The 20105-nt window shown below is 37.6% G+C and overlaps 3 protein-coding genes across 3 annotated transcripts; 2 read left to right on the top strand and 1 right to left on the bottom strand.

Moving 5' to 3' along the window:
- Positions 1–1587: 1587 nt before the first annotated feature.
- On the bottom strand, positions 1588–13241 carry LOC123868408 (protein SCAF11). The gene is made up of 5 exons (XM_045910923.1): positions 10395–13241; positions 9992–10167; positions 9222–9432; positions 7858–8001; positions 1588–2906 (listed from the first exon to the last, which is right to left on the bottom strand). Exons 1-5 carry the CDS (start codon positions 12969–12971, stop codon positions 2748–2750), a joined length of 3267 nt encoding a protein of 1088 aa, XP_045766879.1. The 5' UTR covers positions 12972–13241; the 3' UTR covers positions 1588–2747.
- LOC123868433 lies at positions 3611–7286 on the top strand. Its single transcript, XM_045910971.1, has 3 exons — positions 3611–4023; positions 5827–6006; positions 6664–7286. The coding sequence occupies exons 1-3, from the start codon at positions 3928–3930 to the stop codon at positions 7102–7104; spliced, it is 717 nt and encodes a 238-aa protein (XP_045766927.1). The 5' UTR covers positions 3611–3927; the 3' UTR covers positions 7105–7286.
- A 1411-nt stretch (positions 13242–14652) lies between the features above and the next one.
- Positions 14653–16849, top strand: LOC123868430 (leukocyte receptor cluster member 1 homolog). The gene is made up of 2 exons (XM_045910967.1): positions 14653–15139; positions 15556–16849. The coding sequence occupies exons 1-2, from the start codon at positions 15117–15119 to the stop codon at positions 16415–16417; spliced, it is 885 nt and encodes a 294-aa protein (XP_045766923.1). The 5' UTR covers positions 14653–15116; the 3' UTR covers positions 16418–16849.
- The last annotated feature ends 3256 nt before the right edge of the window (positions 16850–20105 follow it).

Genomic DNA, 20105 nt, shown 5'->3' with positions numbered 1-20105 from the left:
GTTCTGATAGACACAAAACCAATTTTTTAAGTCTTCAATCAGTTGGTTAGAGGCCGATCTAGCTACGGTTGGCAATAAGGGATGGGTATGTAAAAAATAAAAGTCATAAAATACTATGAAAGGCACTTTATTTTTCTCAAGAAACAGAAATGTTATTATACTTAAATGTATATAACTTATTTTTCTGTAGGTATATTTAAAACTAAATAAATCCTAGACTGATTCGAAAAGATTTTACTAATTAATATTTTAACGTAAGGATTAATTTTGTACACAAAAGGAATGAATTGCACCTACCAAAACCATGACACTGTAATGTTATGTAACAAACATATTCCTTTAAACCTGGATAATTCAATGTGAACTTTGGCGTATTATATTAATATTTATCTAAATGATATGATAAACTCAAATATAAATCTAAAACAAAGAGATAAACAACTTATAATTCTAGGACATAACTTTAATAGTAGTCTAACAAAACCTTCGTTTTTTAACTGCTATAAAACGCCAATCGATTTAAATTGTATGGTTTACAAGCCAAATAAAAATAAAGCAGTCTTTTTTAATAAGAAAATTAATAACCAAAAAGGTAATAATAACGTTAATAAAATATCGTAGTTCGGAATCGATAACGAATTTGTGACACTGAATATTCAGAGTATGCTGTTATACAAAAATTCTACAAGCATACTTATCAAAAGAGCAATGTGTTAGGCCAATTTTATAAAGGAAACCTATTGTTATGCAAAGATATCTTGCAATAATCGAATTCATTAAAATTTTAATTCTAAAGACAATAAAAAGATATTCAAGAAGAATAAAAAGCTTCAATATCGAACAACATTTATGTATACTGTGGATACTAAATGTTACAAAACTTGTTATAAAATTAGATAACATAGTTACGTAGTTCACCATTGCTAGCAGAACTATTGAACGATCTTTGCATCTTATCATTATTATATTTAAATGTGGTTAGGACTTTCAAAAAACATTACAATTCATCCAATAGAGCAATTAACGTGTTATGCAAGTTTAATACTTTGAGTTCAAACTAAAAGGAATTTAGTTACATTAAATTTTTGCATATTATTTGCTTTCCTTAATTTTACGGTGCACATGCTAAACAAAATAAGGAAATAATATATTGTAGCTGATTCTCGATTCTATTACATTATTATTCGCTGTCATAATGCTCGCAAAACAAGTAGTTCAATCCGAAACCGAGGCGTATGATTGCACATTGCATGAGAATAGATCTCAGCCGAACTGTATTTAATCTTCGACGATCTGTGTAAATCGCCATGTTGCAGCTTCTGATTGAACTATTATTTTGCGTTCACTGTACAAGTACGTCGTTACATCCGCTTTTTTTAGGGTTCCGTACCTCAAAAGGACAAATGGAACCCTTATAGGATCACTTTGTTGTCTGTCTGTCTGTCCGTCCGTCGTGTCTATCAAGAAAACCTATAGGGTACTTCCCGTTGACGTAGAATCATGAAATTTGGCAGGTAGGTAGGTCTTATAGCACAAGTAAAGAAATAAATCTGAAAACCGTAAATTTGTGTAACATCATTAAAAAAATACCCGAGTACAGAACCCTCAGTGCGCGAATCTAACTCGCACTTGGCCGGTTTTTTCATACAAAATGAAAGCCGGAACGCTTTTCGCAACGATGCAATATAACTAGCGGCGGTCTGGTATGTATTGTCGGTTAAAGAGCGAATTACGATATTTTTGTTTTTTCTTGACATTAAATCAAGAATTCGAAAGACTACTTAAGTGATACATAAACACCCTAAATGCACCTTAGGACTAAGTATAACAGAAAGTTCATATGTATTATGATTTTTTGCATACACACTTTTTTAGTAAGTCAACCACAACTAATAACCTAGTTTAACTACGGCATCTTACAGACTGACTGGTTCTAAGCTCCAGAAACTTTATTATAATAGACATGTTAAAGTCTTAGATGCTAAGAAATTCAACCACCAGTCTTGACGCGGCATCGTACAGTTCATAAAGTCAAGAAATTAATCGCAAATACCAACATAGCTTAGTCCATTTATCCATAAGACTACGTCATTTCTTACATCGTTTATCGATACAATATTGTAACATTCAATAACACCATCTGCAATATAATTTTGTTATTTACACGACATTCTTACTCTAACAACAAATAAGATTTCATGTGCCAGTATCTTTCTCAGTTGTTGAAAGAAATTGATACTTACTAAAGAAAAATGTTTACAAAATACATAGAAATATAAAGATAGATATTACAGAAGACTGCACACGAACCGATTAATATAATCCCCTGAGTTGTTAAATAGACATACATTTCATTTCATTATATATAGTATTTTTCGTATAAAAGTTTTTAAATCATTAATGTATACAAGATATGCTGTCGGTAGGTAGTCAAATTGTCCCTGAGGAATTATTGTTTGCCGATAGCGAACTTATTTTCGATATTTCGCTAGTGAAAATGACGTCTCACGAAACTGCAACGTGCTTCAAAAGTTATCAAAATACAACCAAGAAAGTGTACAAGTTTTTAAGTAGTTTAAAGGGAAATATATATTTAGCTGTGCTAATAAAAATAACAACTTGAAGCGGACTGTTATTAAATTTTGTATGAGACAGCATATTATCTTGTACTTTAATGATCGAAATCGACAATCGCGACTCAGTTTCGTGCGCGTCAAGATAAGTAAGGTAAAAACGATGGGACGTGTTTAGGCGGCGTCTAGAGTGGCCCGCAGCAACTCCTGCCCTTCGACGGACGTCCAGTACTCCACGAGAAGGTCGCGCTCCGTCTCCAGGCACGCGAGGAATGTGAGCTCTGCTTCGCTGTTCGTCTTCAGACTTAGCAGCTTCTTCTTGAGCAATATAGTCTGTAGTAAGAGGTTAAATTAATTTAAATCATCGACAACTGCAATGCGTTTATCCTAATATAATATTATAAATGTGAAAGTGTGGATGTTTGGATGTTTGCTACTCAATCACGCAAAAACTACTGGACGGTTTTGGCTGTTTGGAATGGAGATAAATTATACCCTAGATTAACATATAGGCTACTTTTTATCCCGGAAAATCAAAGAGTTCCCGCGGGATTTTGAAAAACATAAAAACACGCGAAAAGCTGCATTAATCATTGCTGAAATCTCAATGGTAGTGTATGTCTGAATTCGTGGTATTTTTACTGCAACAATACATTTTAGCCAATCTCAAGAGACTGTTGGCCAATCAGAAGTGATTGCGATGGGAATGCAGAGGGAGTTGTGGTTGTCAAACTATGTCGATAGGTTCTTTGGTCACTGTTAATCTAACTCCTCAACGGGCTCAACCACGCCACATCATATAACTTGTCGAGGAGTTAGGCAGTCTATTAGCTGTCGTGGTTGCAGAATCAGGTCAAGGATACCATACTATTGTAGTGTCGTTGGGAGTACTCTGACTTTGCTTGAAGACAGATTTTTGTCAGCTGACTCGTTTTAGCAGTGTCTTAAGTCTGAGCAAAGTCAAAGTACGATCAATAGATTTCAATCTTAGTGTACCTTAGAATGCATTTAACAAGTGGAAAAAAAACAATAATTGTATGACAGATCCCTTTAACTGCTGAGAAAAGAGCTGACAATGAACAGATTTTCAATCCTGAACAGATTTTCTTCAAACAGCTAAAAACCGTCAATATTAAACAAACCTTTGAATAACAAAGCGGCAATTAAATTGATCTGTCCATTTAAGCGCTACAATTCTATAAACACACAGACATACAATAGGTTTCTGCTTTGCTGATTAATAGATCACTGTCTATAAGCAGCAATAATTATTATTTATCTTATCGATATAGGTTATGACCTCAAAATGATGACGATGTGTTAGTTTAGCTTCAATACCACAAATACAATAATTATGGCTATGTTAAAGTTTTTATTTGTACTAATTTTGGTTACTAATATACAAACGAATGACGAAAGTGAAGAACCGATTCTATATTACTATGGTCTGGTAAGTATTTTACATACAACTATGTACTCGTACTTGAAAGTTATGACTGTATTAATTTTTAAGTACTTATTCTTAATTATTTCACACACTCAGTTGTAGATAACTAAACATAGATATTATGTCAACTTAAGGGCGCGCTTACATTTAAACCAAACAAGTGTAAATTAAAAATTTATAACACCCCCGACAATCCAAAGTATTTGAGTTTTCCAAAACATCATTTTCAAATAAATAATTATGTATATAAGCAACGTCCATCTTGACAGCTTGACATTTGTCTATTGACATAATATTATGAACCTAGCGGTTATCTAACCTTCTTTTCTACAAGAAAACTAGAAAAGCGCTGATAACTCTTAAACGGCTGAACCAATTTTTTTAGATTATAGCTAAGAACACTCTCGATCAAGCCACCTTTCAAACAAAAAAAACTAAATTAAAATCGATTCATTCGTTTAGGCGCTACGATGCCACAGACAGATACACAGATACACAGATACACAGATACACAGACACACAGATACACAGATACACACGTCAAACTTATAACACCCCTCTTTTTGGGTCGGGGGTTAAAAATGCGAGTTTTCGAGCTCCAAATTAACCATTATAGGAAAGACTTCCACATAATTGAATACATGTTTAAAATAAATCAATCTTTCGTATTGACAGTTAATGTAACATTTTTGCGAACACTATTTTATTTATTTTGTAGTGATCAATCTCCCGCGCTTAAAGTTTTAATAAAAACAGTAACAGACCCAACTTTGAAGCCCTAAATCTGTCCTTATGAATCATCTGATTTACAGAAAAAAAATATTTAAATATTAGAAATATAGTCCCATTGACACATAATGAACTAAAATATGGATTTTTAATCACATTAATGAGTAAAAAAAAATAACGGTTACCAATTTTTGTAAATTATATGCCTAGTTTAACACGATTTTTTGTATTGAATAAAGCATAACTTCGTTCAAAAATTTATGTGAAAATAAACTATGTTCTTTAAAGAATCTATTTATGTAGTTTTGGTAACAATCCATTTATTTGATCTAACATAAAAATAATAATAAACATCACTCCAAATTGCAATAAGCAGCCACGCAATAAACAATATAGTCTTTTTAAATATGATACATTAAAATAAACCAATTTTTCGTATTGACATTTAAAAATGTATTCAATTATGTGAAAGATTTTCCTATTGTGGTAGCGCTTGAAATCTTAATTTTTTTGATTTTTGTGAGAGCGCGGCCTTAAGAGAAGTTTCTCTAGTGGCTCCCCAGCGCTCTTCATACAAACGTTCTCATTTGAATATTAATCAGTGAAACTCGATGAAATTTTCTAGACACGGTCTAAAAACTAATATCTATGTCTGTGGTGTGCCAGATTTCCGTAAAAATATCTAGTTTGAAAGTTAGACGGGTTTTAAGATTTGTAGTAAATTCTTGACACAACTGTTACTTCATCTATGAACGTTCTAACGTAGGTATCTGCAAAATTTCATTTTTTTTTCTAATATAAATACTAGCCATATGCTAATCATGACTAATACACACCTTTCCCCTCCAATTAAGCGTAAAGCTTGTGCCAGGAGTGGGTACGACAATAGTGCAACGGGTGGGGTTTGAACCGCCGACCTTTCGGAATTGAGTCCGCTTGTTGAGCCGTTGAGCTATCGAGGCTCGAGTTTGATTGGTTAATATTTGAATGAGAGCTGAACTATTTTTGTTTGGAGCGTACTTCGACTCTTGAGCTTGAAATCGCAACATTATTTACTAATAGTACCTACGCTAATAGGAAGAAAGTGAGCGTAGTTTGCCAACTTGCTCGGTCCAGCAAGCGTGCTCCGCACTAGTGCAACGCTACTGGCGGCGCGCTGCGCTCGTGCGGCTGTGTCGCTGCGGCCGCCGACTGCGCTGCGACGAGCCCGCGCCGCCCGAACGACGCATCGAACTCAACAACCGCGCACATTTACAGGTATTATACGCTACTGTATATGATATCAAAAGATGATAACCTAACCAATTCATTGCAGGGCAGGTAGGTACATGGATACGGCCAACGCAAATCGGTGGATAAGACGGCAGATTTCAAAAGCACTTCAACTTACTTATCCAATCCAAATAATATATATTTCAATGCTCGGAATAGGGTATCTATATATTGCACGTCGCAGAACACTTTGTACGCTCGGTGGGGCGCAGGCGCCTCGAATCGGTACATAAAAGACCTGTCATTTTGTTTGATGGTACCATAGTAGTATTGCATCTATGGTGCCAGTACTAGAACTGCATAGTGACTCATGACTGGATGCGGACTGCATAATCGGTCGGCATTTGCGACGCAGTTATGTCAACTGCACTTAAACCACTGGAGTCTACAATTTGGCTTGCGTGCGACTGCACTTAGACCCTAATACATATATAATAGTGTGCGCAAAATAGTAGCCCAATCTGAAGACGAGGCGAATGACTGTGTATTGTACAAATCAGATCACAGCTGGGCTTGTGTGTTTCATCCTTAGTCTGTGAACTGCACAAACATGGCGGATGTTGCAACTTCAGATTAGAATACTTGTTTTTATCTTGTTTTTTGATCACTGTTATTGGTATCAAAAATATTACTCGTTTTCAGTTTTGCCGCTCAATAACCGGATGGAGGGAATGTTCCGTCAACGAGACTCCCCTAACAGTTGAAACTGCATACGAGCGAATGAACCCCGACGAACTGGAGGGGCTACATCACGAAAACGTACAACTCACGCCGCCGAAAATCACCCTCGAATGCCGATGTCGCCACCCGAACTACTGGAGACTCAGCAACACATCAGAGAATGATAACGTGTTAACGTATCAGTGTACATCTTTACCGCTGTGTAAAACCGGTGATTTTTGTGGGAACGTTAACGATAACCAGCTTGCTCTATACCAATCTTGTTTGTGTCCTAAAAACCACATTTGTGTCCACAGTGGAGGTGTAGCACACATACAAATATCGGAGTTGCTGTATCGAGGAAAAGGCTGGAGAGCCTATTGCCAACCTATCAGTGACGATTACAATTACGAGGACTATTAAAACTGACGGTTATGTTAATTTATTTTTAAATTTATATAGTGCAAATAACGCATTTGATGAGCAGTGATAGCCTAGTGGTTAAGGCATCAGCCTCCTATTCTGGAGGTCCGTGGCTCGATGCCAGACACGCACCTTAACTGTTCGAAGTTATGTGCGTTTTAACCAATATAGTACCAACCTTACTTCGTCGAATTACGTGAGTCCAGCCGGTTATTGGTTATTAGTTATATTTATAATTACCACTTGATTAAATGGTGAAAGAAATTATCATGAGGTAAACTGCATGCCAGAGATCTCCATAATGTTCTAAAAGGTATGTGAAGTCTGCCAATCTGCACTTGGCCAGTGTGGTAGGTTATGGTCAAATCTTTTTTATTGTGAAAGGCTCAGTAGTGAGCCGTCGATGGGTTCAACCCATCAAGAATGTTGAGATGACGATGGTTTAAAATGGCTCTGGTTATCAAACACTGAGGTGCAATAAAATTAAGTTTTTTCTCGAACTCTTTTCCATCGAGGGGCAATGCGATTAGCGAGTCAGCACGTGTCGCGTGATTCTTACTGTTTTAAACACAGCACAGCCGTACAAAACGCAGCGCAGCAGGATTTGTTTCTAATAATCTAAGAGGAGCGATAGATAGTAGCACAGCACAGCGGAGCTGTTGGTTGGTCACCCTTACCGCAATCGCCCTACAGACCACGATAGATTGTAGCAATGATTGGTGCAGTTTTTCGTTATCAGTCAGCTGATATTACCTGCAGTGGTTGTGCGGCGATGTCTTTGGCTATGTCCCGAACCTGCTCGTCGAATCTGTCGGGCCACAGCACGCGGCTGATGAGCCCACCCTGCAACGCCTCAGACGCGGAAAGTCGACGGCCGAATATAACCAAATCGTTAACCTGGAATTTAAAAATGATTTAGAACTGTTATTTGGATGTTGGTAATATGAACAATCACTGCAGGACTTTCGTCACAAAGAAGGTTAAAAAAAACAATGCACACATTTGCAGTTGGAGGTAATTAATACACAAAAAAGTAACTACACAATATCCATCCACTATATGGAATTTTTGGTTCGCGAGTCCAACTCTTACTTGGCAGGTTCGTTTCTTATATTGTAACATAACATAGTATATAAAACCACTATGTGATTAGGTTTGATACTTAAAGTACGATACTACAACTTGAAATCGATTTTAAAATCTACAATCGGCACATATGTATATAACCGTTTGCGTGAAAATCTAAAAACGGCCATGTCTACTCTCTACAATAAATATTATATTACTAGCGACCCGCCCCGGCTTCGCACGGGTGGACATTTATTTTTTAAGCTCTCTGAACCCCTGCGGTTTCGCCGTGCGAGTCGTGCGACACCATCATTCATTTTAATACCAATTAAATTTTAAATTCGTAATATCTTTTGAATGGATTGTCCGATTGGAATAAAATAAAAAGTAATTTATAGCTATTGAAACAATCTTGCTCAATAAATAGTTTATTTGGATAAGGATTAGTATTTGACGATAATATGATCAATAAACATAGGCTAATAATTTTAATTACTTTTATTCTATGGAAAAGTGGTTATAATGGCTAAAATATAAATGTTTGGTTTATACTATCGCGGACTTTTTTGTAGGCATTATTGATTTCTACAACTTTTCTATAGAAGTCAACCATACATCTCTAACCATTTAGGCAGCGTTCGCGAGAATCGTTAACGTACGGCAGTTTTTTCGACGCCTTACTCCACAATTTTCACTACCACGAAAAATCCTATCTATTTTCCGGGATAAAATATAGCCTATACGGATTCGGAAGAATCCCTCTAAGTAATGGTGAAAGAAATTTTGAAATCGGTCCAGTAGTTTTTGAGCCTATTCATTACAAACATACAAAAATACAAAAATACAAAGGTTTCCTCTTTATAATATTAGTATAGATAGAGGTTTTGTAATTTGTGTGTAGGGGGTAATCTCTAGATCTAATGATCTGATTCTGAAAATTCTTTCCCCAATATATATCTACAACTTCCCAGAGTCCTATAATCATATAACAACACAGACAAAGTCATAGGAAAAATGTAGTCCTTAATAAAGATTAAAGGTGTATATACCAGAGCCTGTGGCAGCGGGCGGCAACGCGCCGTGAGCGCGGCTGCTCCGGGCGTGGCGGGTGCGGCGGCGGCGGCCAGCCAGAACGACGCGCCCTCCGACGCCAGCGCCACGTCGCTCATTGCCACCAGCGCCAGCGCCACGCCCGCCGCCGCGCCCCACACGCCGCAGCACAGTAGCGCGCGGTGCCGCGCGGCCGCCGCCAGCAACGACCTGTCAATTCAACATTATTCTATTCAAAACCTACAACCGAATCCCCTACCAAAATACCACCCAAGTGTAAGTCAGACTTACGCACCGAGGATTCCATAGAGTGTAAAATACCCGAGTACGGAACCATAGGTGTGCGAGTTAGACTCGCACACCTATGGTTCCGTACTCGGGTATTTTTTCCGACATTTGGCAAGATAAATCGAAAACTATTATGCATAATAATAAATAAAAATCTGTTGTAGAATGTACAGGTAAAGCCCTTTCATATGATACCTCATTTGGTAGTTGTTTTACTTTGAAAATTGAAAACATTGATTATTATTATTATTATTTGTTCAGGCACAAATTCTAATTGTTTTTTGTAATGGTACCACAAATTCACGGTTTTTTCCTTTACTTGTGCTACCTACCTACCTACCTACCTACCTACCTACCTACCTACCTATCTTTCAAAAATATGATTAACGTCTCGGTAATGATTCAAATTCAGTCAAAAAATGTATGTAAATAATTAAAAATAATTTTGATAATTAATTATTTAATAATTCTGTCCAGTTACCTTACTGATTCTGCTAGTTCATAGGCGTGATTAGCTCTTACTTCTTTATTTTCATCCAGCAGCAAACTTAAATCCAAACTTGAACATAGTGTTCCACATTGTGATTCTAACAGAGTGATTGATATGTCCTGCCTATTGTCAATATATTTGAGAGCTTCTTCCAATTCCTTCAAAATCTGTAATTAATAACAAGTTTATTTATTAACTACTATCCACTGAATTATGTTATATTGCTGAGGTGATCAAAATACTAACTGACTCGTCTTTTTACATTCAGTTGCATTTGTACACAACATAAAAACGCAAACTGCATTTCATGAACAAAAGATTTTGGACCCAAGGAGCCTTAAGAAGTGGAGCCAAGACTTAAATACTCAATTAATTAAATTTTCAGATTTCTTACCTCAACACAAATTTTTAGACCAGTTTTTTTAATACATATTAAGGCTAATCTTTGATCAATGGTGACTGAAATAAATTTTAATTGATTTAGCTTGTTGTCTTCTTCTATGGGAGGAATGATGTTTTCATCAGTTTTTACAATTTTCTTTTGCTTTGCTGGCTTCTCATTTTTGGAATTCTCACGTTTTCTTTTATTTAAAGCAAGGGATAATTTGGAATTTAATTTTTCTTTTATAGACAAACAGTCATTCTTATTGATCATCTCACTACTTGATATTTTAGGTGAGTCAGACTTAAAGACAATTTCCTCATTGACAGGTAAATTAGGATTGGTTTCAAGCTCTGGAACAGGCTGCTGAGTTATTTGAGTGGCACTCTGCGGTTGTGCGTTCCCGGCCTCGACGTCGCTGAGGCGCCGAGGACTCATACAGCTGCTAGAGTATGAACTTGAAGAGTGACGCCTGTAAATGATGGAATCGTCAGCACTATGGGTCTCAAAATCCTCACTGACCGCTGGAGATTTAACAGAGCTGCTCAAGGATGTCCTATGTTTTCCACCAAGAATCTTTTTGGCTTCCCCTTCTTCATACTTTAATTCTTTCTTTCTTTCTCTAAACTTCATTTCTTTAGTATCTGGAGTACTAGAACTTTGAATTTTCTTAATGAATTCTGCTTTAGTTCTCACATTTTTCTTGCCTTTAGGAGCCTCGGGGGTGAGTTGGTATATCATGTTCACCGCACCCTCATCCATTAGTAACCTGTCAACTTCTGACAAGCGTTTATGTTGTTTACTATTTTTATTTGATCCACTGGTAGGTTTTTTCCACTGCAATGTAGACAATGGAGATTTTGATTTAGATCTTTTTACTGATTGATCTGATTTGCCTTTTTTTGAAGGAGTTTGCTCTTTTGTGGTTGGTGTTTCTTTAGCTTTATTACTCTTACCTTTAGTGAATGTATCTGGGTTGTCAGGGTCAAATATGACTTTCTTTTTTATTACTCTACTTAACCTCCGTGTGGGAGCATCATCATCAGTTTTAGATAACTTAGTTTGGGAATCACTACTGGGTGAACCTGTATTGGTGCTCTCTATTGTTTCATCTTTGGAAATCATACATTCCTGGCTATTCTTAAGTTCTTCAGAGTCTTTTATTAGGCTGTCTCCTTCTTTGATAATTTCATTCACTTCATTGTTCTCAGCGGGCTCATCTTCCCAATCCATGACAAGAGATTTGACAATGTTATCTGTATATTGGGTTTCCTCTTGGCATGTTCCTGAGGCTTCTTGTTGTTCGTTGTCAATGTGGGTTTGTTGATTAGCAGCCATCAAGGCCTCCTTTTCTGTGGTATTGAGCTGGGATTTCTGCTCTGAGTTGTCGGATTGGTCCTTTTGGTGACTAGCATCTGCATTAATGTCCTGTTTTATCCCAGCTAATAAGGCCTGCTGTTGCTTTCCTTTTTCTAAATTTCTATTATTGCTAGATTTTAGAGGACTTTTAGTTTTCTCCTTTTTAATTTTAGAAGCTCTCGAGTCACCTCTTTTTTTTGATAGTCTAGATAGTTGTTGCATGGCTATCTCAGCTACTAAAACTTTACTTGGTGTCTGTGGAGATGACTCAGTAATTATATTGATAGGCTGTTCAATGTTATCATTACCCTCCAAAATATCAAGTAACTCCTCTTTATTAAAAATCTCTTGCTTGATTGCACTATTGTTATTTACAATGTTTTCACTTATATCAGATGAACGGAGCACTTCACTCAATTCAATATTTGGTCCCAGTTCATTCAATATATTATTTGTATGGTCACTTTCTTGATTGTCAACTAACAACTTCTCTGTACCATCGTAATCATTTTCCTCTACTACTACTTCAGTTTCAAACTGAACAGTTGATATTGAAGATTCTATTTCAACCATAGTCTCCGATGAAATTCCTTCTTCAATACATATTTCTTTTTCCGACTCTATTATAGTTTCAGTGATTACATCATGAAGTACCTCATCTGTATGGATCATCTCATTATCTTGTTGAACTTCTATTCCTATGTTAGAATCTGGTTCATCAGTTGCTATATCTGTAGCAATACTATCATGATCGATAGGGATCTCCGGCTCAGCTCCGGATTCCGCCTCAGCCTCGACATGGTCGGATACATTTAAATTTTCAGGCTTACTTTCCACCTCTGATACGTTTCGCTCCAAGTCGGACTTCGCTGGTTCCGAGTCGAGTTTCACTGGATCCGGTTCCGAGTCGAGCTTCACTGGATCCGAGTCAGGCACCGCTGGATCCGAGTTAGGCTTCGCTGGCTCCGAGTCGGGCTTCGCTGGCTCCGATTCGACCTTTTCCGGCTCATTAAGGGGCTCTGGTGGCACATTATCCGTCTCCGGCGGCACTTTATCCACCTCCCGAAGTACATTATTCGCTTCGGAATGTTCACCTTCGACTTGCACGTCGCATTCGACACCATTCGATTTTTGACACACATTTGACTCGTCGGCACTCGCGTCCTCAACTATATTTGGTTTTACAACATCAGTTGATGTATGAATTGGGTGATCTTCCACAGTTTCCATTTTATCTTAGCCTCGGCTATACCTTATTCCTAATCACTTTTACCAGAGTATAACCTAATTTGTTGATAAATAAATAAAATGAACGCAAAACACTCGATGTGAAACTTAATTTTTTCGTTACATTATCACGTAACTATCTAATTGCCAGGTATAGACGACGTGAACGTAAATGATGGTGGAATTCAATTTCCTAAATTGTTGTATTTAATTTTATCAAAGCGTCAGTCGCGTCAGTCCATTTTATTTTCCAAGCACTTTCTCCATAGATTAAAATTCTTCGAGTCTTCTTTTTTTTTCTCTCTCGTCTGGCTTTACAAAGATTAGCCAATGTCAAGTTTGTAGTTATTTGTAACAAGTTAGTTAAACTATACAAGTATGGACCCCGTCTGTGCCGGCGCTCGCTGACATACGTACGGCACCCCGGCCCCTTAGAGTGCTTTCCACTTTCCAGTCAGTTTTAACAAAAAAAAAAACACTCCAAAAAAGCAGAGCACGCCCGCCAGCTAACACCAACACAGACGAAGTCTCGAGTCTTCTTTGACGACACTGAGTCCACAGAGCACAGATATATTCCTATCTCTATGGTACAGTCTATGAGAAAACCATAATAAAACAATAAAACACAGTCCGACAAGGATCTTTTGGCACTCGAATGACATTGACAGGGGGCGTAGTTGTAGAGCAAAGGCTGCCAGCAAATAAAATCTTTTCAAATTCAGGGAGTACGTTGATAGTGTCAATGTTGAAAATCGCGTAAGTTTTATCTAATTTTAACTGAAAGAGAAATTGGGAAAGCGGTCCCTGTTCCTACATCGAATAAGAATAATAGAAACCATTAATAGGCCATGGATTTGCGACCAATCATGTTTACCTGCTCAAATACCATATTCACCAATTGCTAAATGTAGCTATAAGATGTAGACACATTTATGCTGCATCTTTAATCAGGATATATTGTGATATTATGTATATAGAATGGCTTGAATTATTGAAAAAAAATAGTCATTTTCAGATTTTGTACCTAGCAACACCACGTATAAGAGGACAGTGCATGGAGGTTAGAGAGAAGGAGAACGATCGCTACGCGCTAAAGCATTCGCGCCTGTCCCTGAAAATTGGTAGAATTTATAATTCGTTTTTCAGCCACCAGCCGCGCTGTCGTCGGTAAGGAGTATCTGTGAAGTTAGCTGTTTATGAGTACAAGTAGATGAAGTTAGTTGCATAATGTATAAATTTTCTTCGCGGCATCGGTGAGAAAATAATCGTGCTCCGTAATTTTTTAATTTTTGACGAAAAGAAACATTAAAAAATGGTGAAATATTGTATTGTGCGTGGATGTACAAGTGGTTTAGCATCTGGTCGGAAAAATAGAGTGAAAAACAATTTACGTCAATCATCATTATTTAAAGTACCAAAGGTAATATCTTCATAGTATAGCACATTGAAATATTGAATGTATAAAATTATTATTTGCTTAATTAATCATGGTTTTTTTTTTCAAATAAATCAATCTTTATTAAGCTTTCAAGAAATTGTTGAAATTAAGGTTAATTACTAGATTTGCATGTTCCCGAAATTTATAAAGTAGTATAGATAATTTATTCATCAATAAATAATAATAATTAATAATAATTTCATTATTATTTTTTTCCTTTGAATAATACACGTGTAGTAAACGTTGATATATCATTTCAAATTAGCGCACAACAGCCCGCTTTTATTGAGACAACTTAGCGATCGCAGCGCCTCACTTATTTTGTCCGTATTTCGGGGACACTATTTTCTACAGCGATCGTTCTCCTTCTCTCTAACCTCCATGGGACAGTGTGAAACTTAACAAGATGGCGGTGTTAGTTCCGGTTTTGGCCATGCGCCAAAAGATTCTTGTCGCACGCACTGTACATGAATCATGAAGTCAATCAAAATTATTTCATGCACTGTATGATTGTTGTTGATCATTGTTCGTGTTCATCGTGTTATTTTTCGGAACCCTAAAAACTTGGGAAAACTGGCGTTGTTTTTATTTGGCAACCTAGAAATATGAAAGAAACGTACATCATTTTGCTTTGTGTAAACAATTCGATTAAATGTAACGAATATAACTTTGTTAAAAAATGAGATGATAATCTACTTTTCTAATAAAAAATGAATATACTTCCTAAGAAAAGGTAATGGTTTTTCCAATGTGAAATATAAAATGCTTGACACGGCGTACATTGGGCTCCGCTTTCCTGCTAAGTTGCTTTCACTTTGCACGGTGCATAGCATCCTCCCTTCGAAGACCGTTCACTTGCATCTGCTTGTGCGGTTTGAATCCATCGTATTCCAGCCGGCCTCAGGACCGGTTGTAAGCGACAGGCATGTTAAGGACTTGTGACCCACGGCACTGGCCAGGCTTCGCTGCCATAGAGCATTACCTACTGGTCTTAGTGATGCTCTTGTAGACCAGTCCTTTTAGGCATTATATGGAAACTTTGGGTCACAGGTTTGCTGTTAACTCCTTTCACTTGGCCCAGGCAGCGGCATTCTGTGATTTGACATCAAAATTGCAGTTTAATAATTTAAATATGTATTTTGTTAAAAGGTGGCATGTGAGAACAAAAGAAAATATAGCACGAGTGAGAAAAGATGAAGCAGAAGCAGCAGAAAAGGAACGGCAGGAGAAGATTCGAATCGACAGAGCGGAACGTGAAGCTCGTTTGAACACACTAAAACATAAAAGCAAACAGAAGTTGATAGATCTAGATCTTCAGCCACAAACTTCAGAAAGAGTTTCTAAGGACCCAGAACATGTTAATTTTTTCTCAGACCTTGAACATGCTGTTCAGTCTACCAACAAAGAACATGATAAAGAATTCAAAGACAAGAAAGAAGAGTATGAGAAAAAAATTGGTTATTTAACATATTTAGGACAAGACACTAATGAAGCCCTTGGTAAGAAAAATTGGTATGAGGTTCCTCCAGATGCAGCACGATTTTCACGTCCCGGAGATGTTAAAGATACTTATGAAAAGCTTATCTTAAGAGATGAAGATGGAAAACCAAAAGAAAAAACATTGGATATAAAAGATAATGAAATTGCTTGGAAAGCAAAACAACGATTAGATCCTTTGAATACATTTAAACATTATTGTAATAAGTCTAAAATAGAAAAGGATGTTAAATTAAAGCAAGAGGATTATGTAAAAGTTACAGCAGATATAAAAAAGAGACATAAAAATAAATCAAAACACAAAGATGGTGATCAATCTAAAGACAATCTCAAGAAATTAAGAGAAGCAAGATTGAAGAGGGAACAACAAGAGAAGTATAAAACTGAAATGTTCTTATCTAAACTTAGTGGTTTGGCAGCACCTGAAAGTTCTAAACAAGATAACCCTAAAAAAATCCAGCCCAAATACAATTCACAGTTCAATCCTGAACTTGCAAGACAAAATTATAGGTAAATTAATATGTTAAAAACATTTCTACCTTTTGAGGTTCACACTATTTATTATTATTGGACAATCATTCACTGGGCAAAATTGAAAAACTAAATGGCTTAATGAATAACCATAGCAATCAAATTTTTAAGTATATATTATTTCAAATATAAAGCAACAGGTGACTGATTGACTGATCTATCAAAGCATAGCTCAAAGGAGTGGACTGCTCAGGCTGCTAGCTATTATGATATAGACATATGCTAAGAAAGGATTAAAGGATTAGGATTGAAATCAACTTTACAATATTGATTAGAAATTTGTGTAGGAAGTCCTGGGCATAGTCTATACATATAATAAAATTGTAGAAAAGTGGTGTCTGTACAATGGAAATATATAAAAAAAAGTAGCAGGGGTTGTTATTATATCGATGCCAAACCCGAAATTGTAATTAATTTTTTTTTTGTCTGTTTGTCTGTGTGTTTGTGCACGCTAATATCAGAAACGGTTTATTCGATTTAGATACGGTTTTCACTAATATATTGTAGTAAGCTTCACTTAACATTTAGTGTTTGTTTCGTGTCAATCGGTTCATAAATAAAAAAGTTATGTCAATTTAAGGACGTCTTTGCAAAATGAATAGGTATCAAAATTGCACTACTACATAAGTACACTGCCCACACGCACACAGCTGCGTCAAAATGAGTGAATCGACTTGATTTTGATACTTTTATATTTTTATTTTATTTTATATTTGGTCATCTATTTTTTTTTAACAGTTTTTTTTTAAATATGTATCTTGAGATATGTATCTTTAAGTAGAACAGTGCCTACAGACTAAGGGTCTGATGATGAAATATTTCACCATGACTTCTTGGCAATGAACAACATTTCCATGCTTATGAAATTATGAGCTCCTACTATGACTAAAATAATCTGAGAAGGATAGCATTACATTACCTCCCGACTTGATGAAATTGCATACTTTGGAACCTACTACTGGAACTCAGAGACGAATAGAGCTAGGTGTTTCGAGTTTGGGCTCATTTTCTTAGTCATGATGAGATCTTACCTCCGGATTTGTGGAGTGACCTGATGGTATACTTTGGAAGTCACTATTGGAACTCGGAGACGAATAGAGCTAGGTGTTTCGAGTTTGGACTCATTTTCTTAGTCATGATGAGATCTTACCTCCGGATTTGTGGAGTGACCTGATGGTATCCTCGGAAGTCACTATTGGAACTCGGAGACGAATAGAGCTAGGTGTTTCGAGTTTGGGCTCATTTTCTTAGTCATGAAGAGATCTTACCTCCGGATTTGTGGAGTGACCTGATGGTACACCTCGGAAGTCACTATTGGAACTCGGAGACGAATAGAGCTAGGCGTTTCGAGTTTGGGCTCATTTTCTTAGTCATGATGAGATCTTACCTCCGGATTTGTGGAGTGACCTGATGGTATACCTCGGAAGTCACTATTGGAACTCGGAGACGAATAGAGCTAGGTGTTTCGAGTTTGGGCTCATTTTCTTAGTCATGATGAGATCTTACCTCCGGATTTGTGGAGTGACCTGATGGTATACCTCGGAAGTCACTATTGGAACTCGGAGACGAATAGAGCTAGGTGTTTCGAGTTTGGGCTCATTTTCTTAGTAATGATGAGATCTTACCTCCGGATTTGTGGAGTGACCTGATGGTATACCTCGGAAGTCACTATTGGAACTCGGAGACGAATAGAGCTAGGTGTTTCGAGTTTGGGCTCATTTTCTTAGTCATGATGAGATCTTACCTCCGGATTTGTGGAGTGACCTGATGGTATACTTTGGAAGTCACTATTGGAACTCGAAGACGAATAGAGCTAGGTGTTTCGAGTTTGGACTCATTTTCTTAGTCATGATGAGATCTTACCTCCGGATTTGTGGAGTGACCTGATGGTATCATCGGAAGTCACTGTTGGAACTCGGAGACGAATAGAGCTAGGTGTTTCGAGTTTGGGCTCATTTTCTTAGTCATGAAGAGATCTTACCTCCGGATTTGTGGAGTGACCTGATGGTATACCTCGGAAGTCACTATTGGAACTCGGAGACGAATAGAGCTAGGTGTTTCGAGTTTGGGCTCATTTTCTTAGTCATGATGAGATCTTACCTCCGGATTTGTGGAGTGACCTGATGGTATACCTCGGAAGTCACTATTGGAACTCGGAGACGAATAGAGCTAGGTGTTTCGAGTTTGGGCTCATTTTCTTAGTCATGATGAGATCTTACCTCCGGATTTGTGGAGTGACCTGATGGTATACCTCGAAAGGCACTATTGGAACTCGGAGACGAATAGAGCTAGGTGTTTCGAGTTTGGGCTCATTTTCTTAGTCATGATGAGATCTTACCTCCGGATTTGTGGAGTGACCTGATAGTATACCTCGGAAGCCACTATTGGAACTTGGAGACGAATAGAGCTAGGTTTTTCGAGTTTGAGCTCATTTTCTTAGTCATGATGAGATATTACCTCCGGATTTGTGGAGTGACCTGATGGTATACCTCGGAAGTCACTATTGGAACTCGGAGACGAATAGAGCTAGGTGTTTCGAGTTTGGGCTCATTTTCTTAGTCATGATGAGATCTTACCTCCGGATTTGTGGAGTGACCTGATGGTGTACCTCGAAAGTCACTATTGGAACTCGGAGACGAATAGAGCTAGGTGTTTCGAGTTTGGGCTCATTTTCTTAGTCATGATGAGATCTTACCTCCGGATTTGTGGAGTGACCTGATGGTATACCTCGGAAGTCACTATTGGAACTCGGAGACGAATAGAGCTAGGTGTTTCGAGTTTGGGCTCATTTTCTTAGTCATGATGAGATCTTACCTCCGGATTTGTGGAGTGACCTGATGGTATACTTTGGAAGTCACTATTGGAACTCGGAGACGAATAGAGCTAGGTGTTTCGAGTTTGGACTCATTTTCTTAGTCATGATGAGATCTTACCTCCGGATTTGTGGAGTGACCTGATGGTATCCTCGGAAGTCACTATTGGAACTCGGAGACGAATAGAGCTAGGTGTTTCGAGTTTGGGCTCATTTTCTTAGTCATGAAGAGATCTTACCTCCGGATTTGTGGAGTGACCTGATGGTACACCTCGGAAGTCACTATTGGAACTCGGAGACGAATAGAGCTAGGCGTTTCGAGTTTGGGCTCATTTTCTTAGTCATGATGAGATCTTACCTCCGGATTTGTGGAGTGACCTGATGGTATACCTCGGAAGTCACTATTGGAACTCGGAGACGAATAGAGCTAGGTGTTTCGAGTTTGGGCTCATTTTCTTAGTCATGATGAGATCTTACCTCCGGATTTGTGGAGTGACCTGATGGTATACCTCGGAAGTCACTATTGGAACTCGGAGACGAATAGAGCTAGGTGTTTCGAGTTTGGGCTCATTTTCTTAGTAATGATGAGATCTTACCTCCGGATTTGTGGAGTGACCTGATGGTATACCTCGGAAGTCACTATTGGAACTCGGAGACGAATAGAGCTAGGTGTTTCGAGTTTGGGCTCATTTTCTTAGTCATGATGAGATCTTACCTCCGGATTTGTGGAGTGACCTGATGGTATACTTTGGAAGTCACTATTGGAACTCGAAGACGAATAGAGCTAGGTGTTTCGAGTTTGGACTCATTTTCTTAGTCATGATGAGATCTTACCTCCGGATTTGTGGAGTGACCTGAT

The sequence above is a fragment of the Maniola jurtina genome, chromosome 9 (assembly GCF_905333055.1).
Source record: "Maniola jurtina chromosome 9, ilManJurt1.1, whole genome shotgun sequence".
In the NCBI taxonomy this organism is placed as follows: domain Eukaryota; kingdom Metazoa; phylum Arthropoda; class Insecta; order Lepidoptera; family Nymphalidae; genus Maniola; species Maniola jurtina.
The sequence above is the reverse complement of the archived record's forward strand: the minus strand, read 5'-3'. Positions and strand labels throughout refer to the sequence as shown.

What these genes read in the sequence shown, in the direction of transcription:
- LOC123868433 (XM_045910971.1), top strand. Translation starts at nt 3,928, where the DNA reads ATGGCTATGTTAAAGTTTTTATTTGTACTAATTTTGGTTACTAATATA. An exon ending in TTCTATATTACTATGGTCTG is followed by an intron (nt 4,024 to 5,826) that starts GTAAGTATTTTA and finishes CTACGCTAATAG; the next exon opens with GAAGAAAGTGAGCGTAGTTT. An exon ending in ACAACCGCGCACATTTACAG is followed by an intron (nt 6,007 to 6,663) that starts GTATTATACGCT and finishes ACTCGTTTTCAG; the next exon opens with TTTTGCCGCTCAATAACCGG.
- LOC123868430 (XM_045910967.1), top strand. Translation starts at nt 15,117, where the DNA reads ATGAATATACTTCCTAAGAAAAG. An exon ending in AATATACTTCCTAAGAAAAG is followed by an intron (nt 15,140 to 15,555) that starts GTAATGGTTTTT and finishes TTTTGTTAAAAG; the next exon opens with GTGGCATGTGAGAACAAAAG.
- LOC123868408 (XM_045910923.1), bottom strand. Translation starts at nt 12,971, where the DNA reads ATGGAAACTGTGGAAGATCACCCAATTCATACATCAACTGATGTTGTA. An exon ending in GTCTAAAAATTTGTGTTGAG is followed by an intron (nt 10,168 to 10,394) that starts GTAAGAAATCTG and finishes TATTAATTACAG; the next exon opens with ATTTTGAAGGAATTGGAAGA. An exon ending in TCGCCGCACAACCACTGCAG is followed by an intron (nt 2,907 to 7,857) that starts GTAATATCAGCT and finishes CTCTTACTACAG; the next exon opens with ACTATATTGCTCAAGAAGAA.